The sequence below is a fragment of the Xenopus tropicalis genome, chromosome 4 (assembly GCF_000004195.4).
Source record: "Xenopus tropicalis strain Nigerian chromosome 4, UCB_Xtro_10.0, whole genome shotgun sequence".
Classification (NCBI taxonomy): Eukaryota; Metazoa; Chordata; class Amphibia; order Anura; family Pipidae; genus Xenopus; species Xenopus tropicalis.
Genome location: NC_030680.2, coordinates 130,765,335 through 130,781,609, shown reverse-complemented (window position 1 = coordinate 130,781,609; position 16,275 = coordinate 130,765,335). Strand labels below are relative to the sequence as shown.

At 41.2% G+C, this 16,275-nt stretch overlaps 1 protein-coding gene across 1 annotated transcript in view; it reads right to left on the bottom strand.

Annotated features, from left to right (window-relative positions):
• Positions 1–16,275, bottom strand: part of grm7 (glutamate receptor, metabotropic 7) — a 279,002-nt gene that overhangs the window by 20,312 nt on the left and 242,415 nt on the right. The window contains 1 exon segment of the mRNA NM_001113008.1: positions 10,899–11,145. Within this exon segment, the coding sequence (NP_001106479.1) occupies positions 10,899–11,145 (247 nt within the window).

The following is a 16,275-nucleotide window of genomic DNA, read 5'->3' as shown; positions in this document are numbered from 1 at the left end:
TTGACAGAATCCTCAGATTAGCAATTAGGGCCTGCTGCAGACCGCATTTTTACTAAATAGCCATACACCGTGAACTAACTTTATTATTAACCAGGCCGTTCAGCATTGATATTTCATATATATATAACATTAAAAATGTTCATTTGCGACACCAACAGCAGTAAGTAGGAAATCTTCCTCTCTAGCTATTGCTGTACTGAGACATGCAGCATGCCTTTGGCTGCCAACCACTGCTGCAGCTGGAAACCCACAGGGTGCTTGGGTGAAGATCACTTTATTAGAAATGCCCATGAAAAATGCAGCGCTTATTTCTTTGCTACTGTTTCCCAAGCTAGTGCCTATGACTCCATTAATAGTACTTATATTGGGAGATATATGTGCAACCAAAGGCGGAATCTTGGGCTGGCAGTCTAAATATTATAACGGGACACTGTTGTGTATCTTTAAATAAAATATATATATGTTGACTAACCCAAAACCTGACTCTACCCTTTGTTCAGCGGGTGCTGGCATCGCTGGAACAAGAGGATTGAGGTGTCTTTTTATGACACATTTATTCTGTCTTCCATCAGCAAACACAAACTGTATAAACGCTAATGAGCAAATTGCATAACAGCTCTTGCAGTATTCCTGTCTCAGGGGAGCGGAAAGGAGCCAAATGCAACCACTCCCGTCCGCAAGTAACAATTACCCGTGCCCATTAGCAGTGATTTATTCTCACGGATTTCTTGCCGACTGCCACTAGGAATCACTGCCGTGCAGGTGAAACAGCCGCTGTGCCGCTGGGAGATGCCTGGGGAGGGGCAAACTTACTGGCAATTGCTTATTCCCCTATAAACTTGCGGGATCCACAACAGACACCTTATTCGCTTTAAGGCAGTTTATTTAATACCCAAATCAGCATACACAACATAATCATAAAAAATAAAGATTCCCCACTAAACTGGGCCCTTGTGGACTGCAAGTAAGAAAACACCAATGATTGGTGTCCCCCCTGTAATTAAATGTAAACCTCCACTATAACTCTCTGTGCCAATTCAGTAGTTCATACCACTGGTACAATAAGTCACTGCATACAAAGACTTTCCAAAATAAAAAGATATAAACACAATATCATGTACAGCCCCAGACTTTGCCTGCAGGTCACCAGTACTCAGAGCTCCATGGTCTCCATGCCACGCTGCCCAGAGTCTAAGTTCCCCCATCACCATTTTCCCCTTTTCCCTTGGAGGTAGATTCTTGTATCAAGTAGGGGTGGTAGCCATGGAAACTACTCATTTTTTATTTACACCGTAGCATAAGATGCTCAGGTCACAAAAAAACACACATCATTTATTAATCTTTCTGCTTTCCTACTTTTACTTATTAAGCTGGTATCTGTGTTTGATCTGCTGCGCGCCTACTGTTTCAATAGAGGATCTGTCTGTGCAAAATCACTGCAGGTGAGCGGCTCCATTCAGGCTGGGCATCTCACAGGCGATACGCCTGAAACATTCATCAATGGGATTGTGTTGCATGAGAGAAAGGCAACATGTTGAGCTCCTGTTTCTTTGGAGCAAATACAACTGCAAGGTTAGCTTAGCTCACTTGGGAAATTATTTGGAGGGGAAGTGATGGGAAGCAAAGCTTTGGCAAAGCTACCTGGAGTCTAGGCTCAACACATGGACCACCTGCTTCACTCCTCCTTGCCAACAACTCTATGAAGTTCAACCACTGCTATTGGCACAGTTATAGGCTTCTTCCTTAATATCAGCCTAGCTATGAGTTATGGCAATGTTCCCTCAATTTTCAGACATACTTAGCAAGACATTTACTAGGGCTGCTACAACATATAGATCAACTTCTTCTTCTCAGTCTCTCCTCCACTTTAACTCCCCCTCTCCTCTTTTAGTTCCTGCACTTTCCCTATTCAGCTTCTTATATGCACTTAGAATTCCCATGTTGGGTTGCATGACTGCCTCCGTCCCCAGCAAACAACTGATTCCCTGGGTAGTTGTACTGTATAGTGTTAATTGGGCCTGATTTATTAAAGCAAAATCAAGTGGTAAGGGCAATTTGTGTCCGGGTCTATACGTGCTCCTCCGTACCTGAGCCTTCTCCTCCTGTTTCTAAATAAGGTGCAATAAACAGGGTGCATGGATGGATAAATATGAACCCCCACTTGTACTCATTTTACCAACATGGGCAATAATTAGCATCTACAATGAAAAATCCCAGGCCAGTTGCATTATATTCTATGTCTGGAATTTTGGGACATTCAGCTACATTATGGATAAATCATGATTTCTATTCATTTTAGCACTTTGTGCGTAAATGAGTCTTATTGTGTTGCAAAAGCTCTCTTACTTGAAAAGTAAGATATTCAACAATAAGCTGCCTACTTTTGAGTGTACAGGATTCATTCTTTGTACCTTTCCTTCAGAGAATACAGAAACAACATACACATTACTCTATGTTTGATTTAATAGGATTTAAACACAGCACATCCTAATACAGAGTGCATGGTAATCACACCCAGCACACCATGGCACAGTAGATGTGAACACCCTAAAGGGAAATTATATCCCACTCAAAATGCTCTATGAGACAAATGATGAAAATAACAGAGGTTGTGTTCACTAAGGTTGGAAAATCCAGTACTGGGAATAGGACCAATTGGTTAGCACCTGTGGAAAGGGGTGGGTGTGAGCTCTTTGTTCAGTAGGAAGTGAGTTGGTGCAGCTAAGAGAGCTAAGGAGAAAAGGTAAATGTCTTGGAGTTAAATATTTGTAATTTTCCTGCATTATTTTGCCAAAATAGTGGCCGAGGTACTGTCAGGAACAGGCTTTTGAAATTGGATAGTGGATCAGAGTGGACAAGTTGTTATGGAAGCTGAAGAATTGGAAACCATGCTGTGCTACCCTCATGGGTATATTGCCTTTTCTGCCTTTTGAGTGAATTCCCACAACACCCTGATCCATAACATAAAGGAATGCATAGGAATCAATGGGTCAAGGAATGTGCAGACAAGTTATAGACAAAGTTTCTATGTGCACTTTTTACAGAGGCAGCAGAGCATAATATAAGCTGCTATTGAACAAATGTCAGTATAATGCGGCCTGGACCTCTGGACCATAATAGAGAGCAGCATATTTATTTTCAGGATGGATGAGTAGAAAAGTAATGTTTGAGCATGATGGATGAAGCGAATGCCGTGTCCATAAATGTGTAACTGAGAGTAAATGAGAGCAATTCTGCACCAAAGCACTCCCATGGCCCTTCCAAGCAGCAGTTTATTAGCAGATAGTTAGAAAAAATCAATGTCATGCACAAAGTCCAGCTCAGCATCGTCCCCTAGAACAGTAGCCTCCAGTGCCAGCCACATTAGGGATTGGAAGCTGCTGACCTCACAAGATGCCGCTTCCGTCCTCCCCATCCTGTGGGGACAGCCCCTCATACTGTCATGTGTCACAGGGCATTGGGGAGTATGACAGCTTCAGTGAGAAGCCTCGTGTCCCTATGGGAGGACGGGTCACTTTGCATTAAATCTCCATTAGGAGAACAAGCAGACTTTCTGTTTGCAGATGGGATAATCTAATGCACGCTTTGCTCTGCTTCTCTGGCTCCGCTCGACCATTGGAACACAAAAACAGCCAGGCATAGGAGCGTCCATTGAGATGTCGGGATGCAGGCTGCCCAGTAGAGTGGGTTACAGATGTAGTCTTTGAGATAAATCATTATGCAGTATGCACGCAGCATTATGCAAATTCCACTGGGGCCTAAATGAAAATTTAATGCACCATTTTCATCCAATTTTAGCAAAACTGCAGTTTTCTCTCATTTGAGGAACGCTGCCTCACAGCTTGGTTATTTGCTGAGCCTGTTTAAGGCAGACAATCACTTAAACACAATTAAACACACAACATGGCATTATAGGGGATATGATACACAACCGAATAGGCTATTATTTGCATTAAATGTAGCCAGTATGGGGCCCTTATTTGTATCTGCAGCCAAGATAGGCTGTCATTATAGCAAGTGTCCATTCATACATAAGAACCAGTAAATAAGGCAACACTGAAACAGACTAGGGCATTCCAGATCATCACTGGGGCATTAAAATGATTCCTGATGAGGTACTGCCGGGGGATCCGCCTATGCTCATCCGTACTTAGCTATCTCCATTGTGCAAAGGGCTATGTGCGTCGGACTTTATTTTATTACGCAGAAAAGCAGATTATTGGAAATGTAAACCCCCAAATCAAATGTAAAATTGCTCATTGTGCTCTTCTGAGCAATCTGCATTACTTATTTTCTAGTTTGCAAGATATCAGTCATTTTACACTGCTAATATTATGAACTTAAAACAAAAGCCGCCATCTGCTGGTCAGTTTTTCTAATCAGCCTGACAGTCAGGAGAAAATTTGAGGAAAAACAGAGAAAAGTCTTACTGATATGCTTAGAAAAAAGTCATTCAATAGTTTTCTACTCGTTTCCATGCAGAACAACCATTAGCTCCTCCAACACTGGTCAGACTATGGGTTTGTAGACCACTTGCTGTTGGTAAGGAGGGGTGTGTCCATAGGCAGTCTGCTGTAGATGGCATATTTTCAAATGGGGCCACATATGAATTCATGGGATTGGGCTCACTGAACTGTAGGCTTAGGGTCTAGTTGTAAAGGGACAACATAGTTACTTACTAGTTACGCACTGGTCAGTAAGACAAATTTAAGGTATAAAATGTAGTGTAAAAATGCTATGTAGAAATATGCAACTTTCCATGCTGTGTTTCCTAACATGTCTTTTTCAGGCTTTATAAATATGCCTGAATATATATATGAATATATAAATATATATCAAGCACTAAAACTTGAACTATAATGGACATTTTGGTGCATGTGAACAGCTAATTCACATTAACTGCAATGCCAATGTCAGTACAAAGAGCTATGTGATGCACTTATAGGGGGTTGCTATGAACAGCAATGTACAACTGGGGACACCGAGCTCAGTATTGTTATCATGTGAATTATGATGCAAATTTGGGGAGCTGTGATACATTTCTGGAGGCACTCTTGAAAAAACTCTTATAATAAAGTAAATTCAAGCCAGTGTTCCACATCTTAAAGGAACAGTAACGCCAAAAATGAAAGTGCATTAAAGTATTTAAACTATAATGTACTGTTACCCTGCACAGGTAAACTTGTGTATTTGCTAAAGTAACGGTACTATAGCTTATATAAATAAGCTGCTGTGTAGCCCTGGGGGCAGCCATTCAACCTGGAAAAAAGGAGAAAAGGCACAGGTTACATAGCAGATAACAGATAAAGCCCCATTATATTCTACAGAGCTTATCTGTTATCTGCTGTGTGCCTGTGCCTTTTCTCCTTTGAATGGCTGCCCCCATGGCTACATAGCAGCTTTGTTTATATAAACTATAGTAGTCTTTCTGAGGCAAACACACCAGGTGTACCAGCACAGGGCAACAGTACATTATATCGTAATTATTTTTATACACTTTAATTTTTTGGTGTTACTGTTCCTTTAAACACATAGGCCAGGGCTAGATTATAATACTGTAGGTGGGGCTTCCACCATTTTCCCTGCTGAAAACTACCAGGCCGGAGCACTTTTGTGCCTCCAGGTAAGAAGTCCATGGGGGGGGGGGATATCTATGAAATTAGTACACCCCCAGTGACTCGACTCAAGCTTTCCTTGTTTTTTAACTCATCTACTATGCAACTTCATACTTAGCAAACGTCTGGGAGAAATGACTGAACTAATTATTATTAGTGTGCTTACGACGATTTACTTTTGAGAGTACAGTGTTGTCTGCAAGAGGTAAAGCCACATTCAAAGGGAAAATAAAAAGGCTTACTATGCCTGTAAATCATACAGCACAGTGAATGAATGGTTAATGATTTGTATGTGGTCAATATAGGTAATCCGTTCTGAACCAAATCTGTATGTAGTACAGGTATGGGATCGGAATTACGGAAAGGCCATCTCCCATAGACTCCATTATAAGCAAAAAATTCTAATTTTTAAAAATGATTTCCTTTTTCTCTGTAATAATAAAACAGTACCTGTACTTGATCCCAACTAAGATATAATTACCCCTTATTGGGGGCAGAACAGCCCTATTGGGTTTATTTAATGGTTAAATGATTCCCTTTTCTCTGTAATAATAAAACAGTACCTGTAATTGATCCCAACTAAGATATAATTACCCCTTATTGGGGCAGAACAGCCCTATTGGGTTTATTTAATGGTTAAATGATTCCCTTTTCTCTGTAATAATAAAACAGTACCTGTACTTGATCCCAACTAAGATATAATTACCCCTTATTGGAGGCAAAAAAAGCCTATTGGGTTTATTCAATATTTAAATGGTTTTTAACAGACTTGTTAAGATCCAAACAGACTTATGGAGATCCAAATTACGGAAAGATCCCTTATCCCAGGCCCTGAGCATTCTGGATAACAGGTCCCATACCTGCATTACATTTTGAACTAAAAATTCCCTGCCTGTGCCTAGACTTAGAAGCTAAAGTATGTACATTCACATAACAATGATCAGAATCATTACAGTTTGCACCAAAAAGGACAATAGGTTGGAAATCAATGGAGATTAAAGAACCCTTTCTTTACAGAAAAATCTACCATTCTCCTGTACCCACAATGCACTCTTCTGCCAGCTTTACCCTCTTGTGGCTTTAGATGTCACTGTATCCCACAAGGTGCCGGGAAGAGGACGGGGCACCTAAACTTCACAGGAGCAGGAACGAGAGTTTAATGATTTTATCTCTTGTAAAGAGGAGGCCCCAACACTCTAAAGAGTGTTATTAAAGCCATCATCTGCCGGGTTTGATGAGAATTTAACTCCCAAAGGAGGAAGAGCGACAGCAGAAGCAGCAGAAAATGGGAACAAAATGGCCTATTTAAAAACTAGGACACATAAGGATGGAACCAAGACTAGAGCGACCTCACGCCTCCTATTTATAGCTACAGATTCTTGTGTTAACACTTTGCTGGCTCATTATACTTCATGTTTTCTAATTGTGCCGGCACAGTGAGCTGCAGGTATTGATGGTCCCCGTCTACCTTGCTTCCTCCTCGTCCTTCTTTGTAGAGCTTTCAGGTCTCATTATGTAATTTACTCGTGCTGCCTGAGTAATTTATAACCTATCATGAATCTGCAGAGCTCTGGTAACTCTCTATCTATAGACAAGATCACCATAACAATGTAACCTCAGCCTGCTTGTGTCAGCTATTCCTCTCTCTCTCTGTGTTCTCAGCCTCGGGCCGCTCAATGCCAGAGCTTGGACCAGTTTAGTGTCCGATTTGCTGCAGAAGATCAGTCTGCTCCGCACCCACTGAGCTTCTCATATAACCTAAAACTATTCTGCCAACAGAAAGTGGTGCATGCCTAGAAATGACTGTGTGTGCCTGCACAAGCTACATAACAAGCTGAATAAAGAACAATTATCATTAATCTAAGCTAGGCTCTGTAGTTCCCTTTTGTACCCATCTTGTAGCAAATCTATTGTTATATCCTCAAGGGATTGTATTTTTTTTTTTTTTTTATGGACAATGATAATTTGTAGATCTCTTTCAAGTAATTAGAAGACAAGCCAAAAGGAAAAATTAAGCAATGCTATTGCTAACATACAGGAAAGGAATAGAACCTGAAAATGCATGTATTGAAACTTTGCTTACATGCTAAAGGGATACAGCTTTCTGCCTTCTACTGCTTACTGCTCCACTGCATTATGGCCCTATTACCATCAGAGGTCCATGTCTGTGCTCTGCATTCCCCCCTGAGCAGAAAGAATGGAGGAACATCACTGTTAATTCTATCTGCAGTTTATCAGCCTCCCAGGAGGCACTGAGACCTTACAATACATTCATGGAAAGCGGGAAATCACAAAAGGCCCGTGGGTGTGCCTAGTAAAACAGGTGGGCGCCCAAGCAAAATCTATGTTCAGGACTGAATCGGCAGAAGGAGGTATAATTTCTATTGTTTCTAACTCCATATCAGACGATTCAGCCCTGAACGTTAGTGGAGGGTGGGAACGATCTTCCGAAATCGAAAATCGCTACGTGTATGGCCACCTTTACTCTAAGACAGTGATCCCCAATCAGTGGCTCGTGAACAACATGTTGCTCCCCACCCCCTTGGATGTTGCTCCCAGTGGCATCAATGCAGCTGCTTATTTTTGAATTCCAGGACCGGGGCAAGTTTTGGTTGCATTAAAACCTGTACCGCCGAACACAGCATCTTGTAGGCTGACAGTCCACCTAGAGGCTACCAAATAACCAATCATACCCCTTATTTGGCATCCCGTGAATCTTTTCATGCTTGTGTTGCTTCTAAACTCTTTTTACATATGAATGTGGCTCACAGGTAAAAAAAAAGTTGCATGTTAAATAGTTCTTTTGGAAAATGATATCTGATTGTTATGTAGGCGGCAATGGGGCAGTCGGTTCGGGGACCGCATCAACGAGCCGATGCGGCCCCCGATCCAACTGAATCTTTTAACCTGGCTGATCGATATCTGGCCAATTTCAGGCCAGATATCGGTCGGCCAGCCCGCTCGTTTCTGCCCCTACACGGGCCGATAAGCTGCCGACTCAGTCCAAGGGACCGATATCGGCAGCTTCTATCGGCCTGTGTATGGGGGCCTTAAGGCACTCCTGTTTTGTGTTCTTAGAATTCCTTTCCATATTTGTGTGCCACGTTGGGGTAAGTTATGCAAGACATTTGTCTTGGGTCCCCATCAGTAAGTAACAGTACACAAAGGAGACATTACATTATATTGTGTTAGATGCTTTGAATTATATCAATCTGCAATAGTGATGAGTGAATTTTTTCGCAAAACAAAATTACATTACATTACATTGACAATTCTTTTCACAAAACTGCTGCAAAAATTTGCCGTAACAAAAATTTATAGAGTGAGGGAAAAGTTGCGGTTGTGGCAAAAAAAAGTTGCAGTCGCAGTTGTGCGGTAGCCACGTTTTGCTAATTTTTCAGCAGTTTTGCAAATTTTTATGAGAAGCGAAATGGGACAGATTCACTCACCACTAATGTCCAGCTGGAGTGCCAAAGGCTGGATATGTGTCAGGGCCTTCCTGTGCTCAAACTCTGGGCTGCATGTCGAACTGGTCATGCATTACCTTGTTGAGCCATTGGAGACCCTGGGGATCCAGTCCTACAAATTGTTCAATATTCATTTGTTGCTCTTTGTTCATGCTCACCTCCTCCTTCCTTTGGTAAGCCCAGGTGTTTACAATCCGGCAGTTAAGGGGCTTAGCTTGTTACAAACAACTCCCGGTTGCTTGATTATTAGAGCTTTAAAGCCAGGTCTAGCGCTTGTATCTGCGGTCCTGTGACTCCTGCCTGTTTCCCGCCTATGTTCCTGCCCGGTTCCCTTTTCTACACCTAGTTTCTATGCTCCTGCTCCCCTTACCTGACCACAGTTGGATCTCCTGGTATTGACCTTGGTCTGCTTATTTGTCTACTCTCTTCAGCCTGCCCCTGACAACGGCCTGTTTATCGGACTCTACTTGCTCACTGCCAGCCCAAACCCTCTGCCTGCTATACGGACTTGTTTAGTTTGCTGCCTGCCTCTGACCACAACTGGCCTTTTGTAAGGACTAAGGTATTTGTATATTTGCTATTTTTCAATCATCCTAATAAATAATTTTTCACCGTAACAAGTTTTCGGCGTATAAGCAAATGAATTACCCACTCTATCTGCGTTACACAGCACATAGGCTCCTACCTGCCAGCCACCCACCTGTGGCTCAACCTGACAATTTGCCTGACTGGGTTTCTGACCAACCTTCCTATTCATTTAACACTAGCCATTTTGCTGCTGCATTCATATCAACATGTTCTTTAGATCATGTCTAATTTCCTTATGAATTATGCTTAACATAAGCCAACAACCAAGCACGAGGCACGAATGGCTCTGATGACCAAAAAAAGAAATACTACAAAGTTGAAGCTCACATACAGTAGGAAGAGCAAAGAACTTGGCAAAGAACAGCATTGTCTGTATTTTATGTGATGTGTCAGCTCTTTGTCAGCACAGAAGTGAAGAACTGCTGCTCCAGACATACATCATCTTCTCAGAAACAGCAGACCACAATGTTCTCAGACGAGCTCAGTGATCCGAACAATATGGGATGTAAAGGGGAAGCTATCTTTCAGCCTTCAGTCGTTAATTCTTACATGCCAACTTGTGTTTTCCCTCTTTACATCTTTACGTAGTATTTAAACTTTGGTATCTCATTTCATATCTCCAATATAGCAAGGCTGAATGGTACCACATTAGTGTTTTATTCTTGATAATGGGAGGGTATTTCCAACAAACATGGTGCTAATATTTATACTAGCAAATGAGATTTATTTTTACTACCATGATGACCAATATTTGTATACCCACCTCCAACTTGTGCTCCTATTCACCACACATGCTGGGAAATAGCTTAAAGATTTTATCCTAACTGGTAATCTACCCTCACCTTGCCCATTATTGGTAAATTATCAGAAATAAAACTTCAGACCTTGCACCTCCTTATCAATGAGCACTGGGGCTGTTAAAAGCATAAGGGCAATAACATTAATCTCTAATCATCCCTGTGCAATACTATCCTTCTTCTAAAATCTTTAAAGCCAAAAGATACACATGGTTGTAAATATGAGGGTTCATTTACCAATGTAGGGGACAAATTAACTGGTGGGAACCAACCTGGTTGGTCCAACCATGAAACTGAAAAACTCCTTATATATTTTTATATACAACGTATGTACTAATTGCAGATAGAGCAGGAATTAAATATATATTACAGAGCATGGCCATCTGTAATTCTGTGGGCCATCATGGTATAAAAGTGCTATTCATACTCACTGTTTGGGTTGACATTCTCACAGAGCTCTGTCTTGGCTTCTCCATTGGGTCGGTCACTGGGCTTGTGCGACAAGCGCGTCGACATTGTGGCTGCCGTTACCACAGCCTTGAAGCTCCGCTTACGTTTCTGGACATTGAGCTCTGGGTGGAAGATGATGATATAAACCTTAGGCATGTAGAGCATCCCCAAAGCCACCGAGGCACTAAGATTCATGGAGATGGTAAGGGTGGTGGTCTGGATGTAGAGCTGCAATAAAGAACAATATAGGGTTATGAAGAGACAACTCCTTCATATAAATAATACCTTTGAAACTGATTTTTCCAAAGAAAACTTTTAGCAACAACAATATGTGTAGATGGAAAAACTGTGAAATGTGCATCTGGCACATACAGCCACGCCCTTGCACCATTACAAAGAGTAGTGTGCCAGATACACAATCACAGGAGTTCTGTCTATGCTTCATGTACCAGGCTGAAAGGCATAATATAAAGTAGAGTATACAGAGTAATATAAAGGCATAGGCAGCAACAAGCCTCCAGCGTGTCTTCTTTCAACTTTGGGAACTTCTTTAGTTTTTAATACTGAATATGAAATTTCATTTTGCAAGAGTGGGTGAGTGTAAATATGAAGCTTTTTGCACGTGATTAATACATATACAAATATATCACACCCGAGAAAAGAAAAACTCCCCAAGGTGTGGTAATTCTCCAAATCACACCACTTTGCACATGCATAAAATCCCTCCAGACTCCCGAAACCCGAAAATAAATGTGATATAGCTTTCATAAAAGTGCGAACATTTTGCATTCATAAATCTGAGTGTTAAAGCATAACCTTTCACGCCTTGCTTTATAGAGTTGTGACTGCCAGATGTTCAAAGTCAAAAGCACCCCGGGGTGCCAGTTTGTTAGTTTGCTTACATTGTACTGTGGTACCGTCAGTTTCCCAGCCCAGGAAGCCACATGGGGATACAACTAGGATAGCACCACCGTTCTAAGCCAAAGTAACCTGGGCCAGTTAGCTTTTGGCAAATCGGCACTTACAATAGTTTTTGCTTTTTTGCTTTTATTCATTCTTTAATGAAGCCTTTAGTCCCACTCCCCCAGAATGACAAACCTTACAGTCATCCTTACAATCATCAATGAGTAACATGGTTATGAAAGCAGTTAAGAGCATTTCAGCGGTGAGCTACATTATCTCTGCTAACTCTATAAGCCAGGGCTCCCCAACCTTTTTTTTACCAGAGATCCACATTGAAATGAACAACAGCAACACAAACATGCAAAAAGTTGGTAGCCCCTATGTGGACTGGCAGCCTACAGAAGGTTCTGTTGGCAGTACAACTGGTTTTTATACAACCAAAACTTGCCTCCAAGCAATAAGTAGCTGCTTTGAGGCCACTGGGAGCAACATCCAAGGGGTTGGGGAGCAACATGTTGCTTGTGAACCACTGGTTGGAGATCACTGCTCTAAGCTACCTACCCTGATCTTCTGAAGTGTTTCCTGCTGAACTGACTGAACTGAGGCTGTTTGGTGTCTTCCCCTATGTATTAGTTCAGGTTTAGGGTGTAGCCTTACAGGTAGGGCATGATCAGCCAACAATGTGATATGACCTGACTGCAACGCTTGACCACTGGCAGATTTAATTATTGGCCACTTTCTGCCCTCTACTCCAACCTTATACCTTGCAATCATCACTTAATTTATTAACTTAACAAACCAGAAATTAACTGTTTGTAAAAAACGTTTGGTCACACTAGGTGTGCAGATAGGATTAGGGCTTGCTAGACAAGCAGCCTGAAGCACTCCTGCCAGAGTATGGACCAAGGGCTTATTTCTTAACTTTGAAGAAAAACATCCCCAGTGATGTTGCCCATAGCAACCAATCTGATCTTTGCCTTTGTTATCTAACTTGTAGGTGCCCTTTTAAACCTGATTGCTGATTGGTTGCTATGGGCAACATCACCCATGACTTTGTCTCCAATGTTAAATTATGTGTATATATATGTATATATATATATATGTATATATATATATATATATATATATATATATGTTTATGAAGATTTTCATTCATCCAGGTCATGGTCCTGCAGTAGATTTGTAAACTATTTACTATTTGGGGCTTGGGGTGTTAAAAATGGGTTTCTGCATAATAAATGCATATTTATTTACACTTTGATTATGGTCTTGTCACTTTCTCTTATGATGAAGCAGTTCTGTCTTATTAAAGATATGATGACAACGGAAAACTTTTTTTTTTACATCTATTATAGCACTGCCTTTGCATTTATAATTTTTTATAAACGTATTTGCCCAGTGATTTTACATTCCCTATCTGATCCCCCATGTTCCTCTATGAGGGGGCGGCCATATTTGTGCAGCAGTAGGCTGTTAGCATTAGAAGCTGTAACTGTGAGGCTGGGAAGGGACAGTCAGGTTGGCAAAAAAGTCAGATTTAGGGACTTCAAGTAACAATTACTTATAAAAGCAACCCTATCAGCCAAAACCTGACCCCCCCCATCAGCATCAACCTGACCTATAGGGAACTTTTAATATACAGTCATACTTTGAAGAGTAATTTGTTAGTGTCATTATCACTAGTTCTTATAACAGAGCATTTTGGGCACAGTGGCCCCCCTTCAGAGCCCTTGCAATATTAATTAGCCTTAATAAAGAATTAGCAGTTGTAAAATATGTCATTTCTGAAATCTATATATAATGATTAACAGAAACCTGCTCAGTACTCACTAGCAGTGAATAAAAAATAAAACAGAAATATTTATAAAGAGAACATTTTGGAATAGCACCATTTGTTTAATTCAAGATACATGGATTCTGCTTTGCTATTTTATGCCTATTCTCTCAGGCTCCGGGTTCTTCTTATTACTGTCCACTAACAAATAGAAATATTCTCTATATTACCCTATGTAGTAATAAATACAGCACTCAATATTTCAAGGAAACCTTAGGTTTCAGTGAAAATGTGTGAAATTAAATGTACTTATTAAAAGTATATATTTCCCTTTAATGGAGTTACATGGCATCTGCTCCCCCACGTGCCTTTTATAAGAGATATGGACTCTCTCCATATTGGCCTTATATGAGTAGCAATATAAACAATGGAGTCAATTATATTCCGCTTGGGGCGTTAAATTGGAGGAACGCCAGAATCTGCAAACCATGGCTCAGACCTTGATAACTGGAGGGAACACAAGCTGCAAAGGACATCGAAGAACTAAGACAAAGTGACCAAAGTTGTAAGAAAAGTAGTGTGTCATGGAATGGTCACACAGAATCACTCAATCTTTGTAAGGCTCTGCGAGGAGTCGCTGACATGAAATCAATCAAGTCATTACAATCCAGGGGCAGGGATGGAGTTCATCGTCTAGACAAGGTAGAAACATTACTGGAAGGAGAGGTGGATACACGCTCAACTCCATCATAGCGGGCTCAGGAAGGAGAAAATCAAGGCATCGTGGGGATAGATGAACTTTTGTTCAGCCATTTGTGATTATAGGTGGCCAGGCCTGGACTGGCAATCTAAAGATTATGCCAAATGGCAGGGGCTGCTGTAAGATGCCGAAGATAGTCACTATTTATTGGGGTGGGGGGTTGTTTGGGCTTCCACATACTTAAAATGTCAGGGCCTATTTGAAATCCCAGTCAAGACTTGGTGCTGGCAATCATTCTTGCCCAGTTTCCCATAGACGTCCATTGAGGAAATGTATGAACTGCAAATTGATTTGACTGGTAAGCTTTTTGGTTTTTGAACTTGCAGCTTCCAACAATGAAACAGCTTATTAAATAAGACGAAAATCCACAAATAACCATGGGAAAAACGTATTTGATTTATCATGAACGTGAAAAAAATTTGACCTGTGGGAAAAATACCATTTGGAGCCATACGGGTTTATTTACGACAGCTACTGTAGTGTGCAAAGGGCACATTTTGGTGCAAGTTTCTTTTGGTACCAATGCAGCATTTTTTTTTCTCAGAATGCCAGCATGATTGCAGTTGTGAGGAGGCAATGTGCTTTGCTACAATTGAGGCCATGATGCTGAGGATGATGTGAAACTTTTTACCTGTGAGCCTCATTCATGTAGCTCCTATGTATACTGGCAGCCTACAGGAGGCTCTGATTGGCATTACAACTTGTTCTTATGCAACCAAAACTTGCCTTCAGGCACCTGCTTTGAGGCCACTGGGAGCAACATCCAAAGGGTTGGAGAGCACCATGCTGCTTTCAAGACACTGGTTGAAGATAACTGTGTTAAAACATGCCCAACTGCATTGCAAAGCAAACTGGACACAGTTTCACTTAAAAATTTCAGCGTGTGGTTATATTGTTGAATGAGCAAAGAGAAAGATGAGGGGCAACGGGTCAGGCATTGTATAGATCTCCCTTTTGCTGAAGGTACAATATTGCTCAAATCCATGGTTTTACTTCAGATTAAGGATGTAAGAGGTCAACCCCTTGTGTAGATATGTCTGCTTCCTGGTAGCTCGCCTACAGTACCATCACAGGCAGTGCCATATGCTGTTGTTAAATGAAATACAGGCTTAAGCTCCTCTTAGCGTCTCACTCCCTTCAAAATCATTAAGGATTGATTTTATTTCACTGTTGTTCTGACCTTGTCTTAACATTTGGAACTGATAAAAGCTTAAAAAAAAAGAAGGGAGTTTGGTCATTTGTGAACATTTTAGGCTTTAACCCCTTCCAATATAAAATGCATACAGTATACAATGGCATTTAAATATCTAAGGGATTGTAAGTAGTCCTGCTATAAACACATATGTACAGAACATAAAAACAAGAAAGAATCAACAAGGGCAAATTTGGAAAAGAAATTAGAAGCTTGGTAGCTGCTAAAGAGCTGGATGATGGGATTTCTGAATCAGTTGAGTGATTCCTGTTCTTATCTTAGCAGAACTATCCGTAGGAGGTTCAATGGGCCATCAAACTCAGGATCCAGAGAGCATCAGGTGCAGGCAGGTATAGCTGGGATAATGGGTATAGTAGCTCTGGGTTGGAGAAGTAGGTAATAATGGCAAGAGTAAAGCTGGCCTTACACTTATCTTTGTGTACTATTCTTGGTATGTGAATGCTGGCTGGATAATGCCAACTAATGCCATGGATATGGGACTGTTCATTGATCAATCACACAAGGACGTTTCATCTGCCAACGCACTACATTGAGTAATGCATGTTGTCTCTGCAGGTTAAAAAGTGCAGAGACAGGGCTGGAATTAAGGGTCGGCGGAAGCAGGACCAGAGCCGGAAGGAGCAGGCACAGCAGGCAGTTACCTAGGGCACAGCTAGAACATAACAGTAATTTTACTTTAGAATTAGGTGGGGGGCACTATTCTAAAGT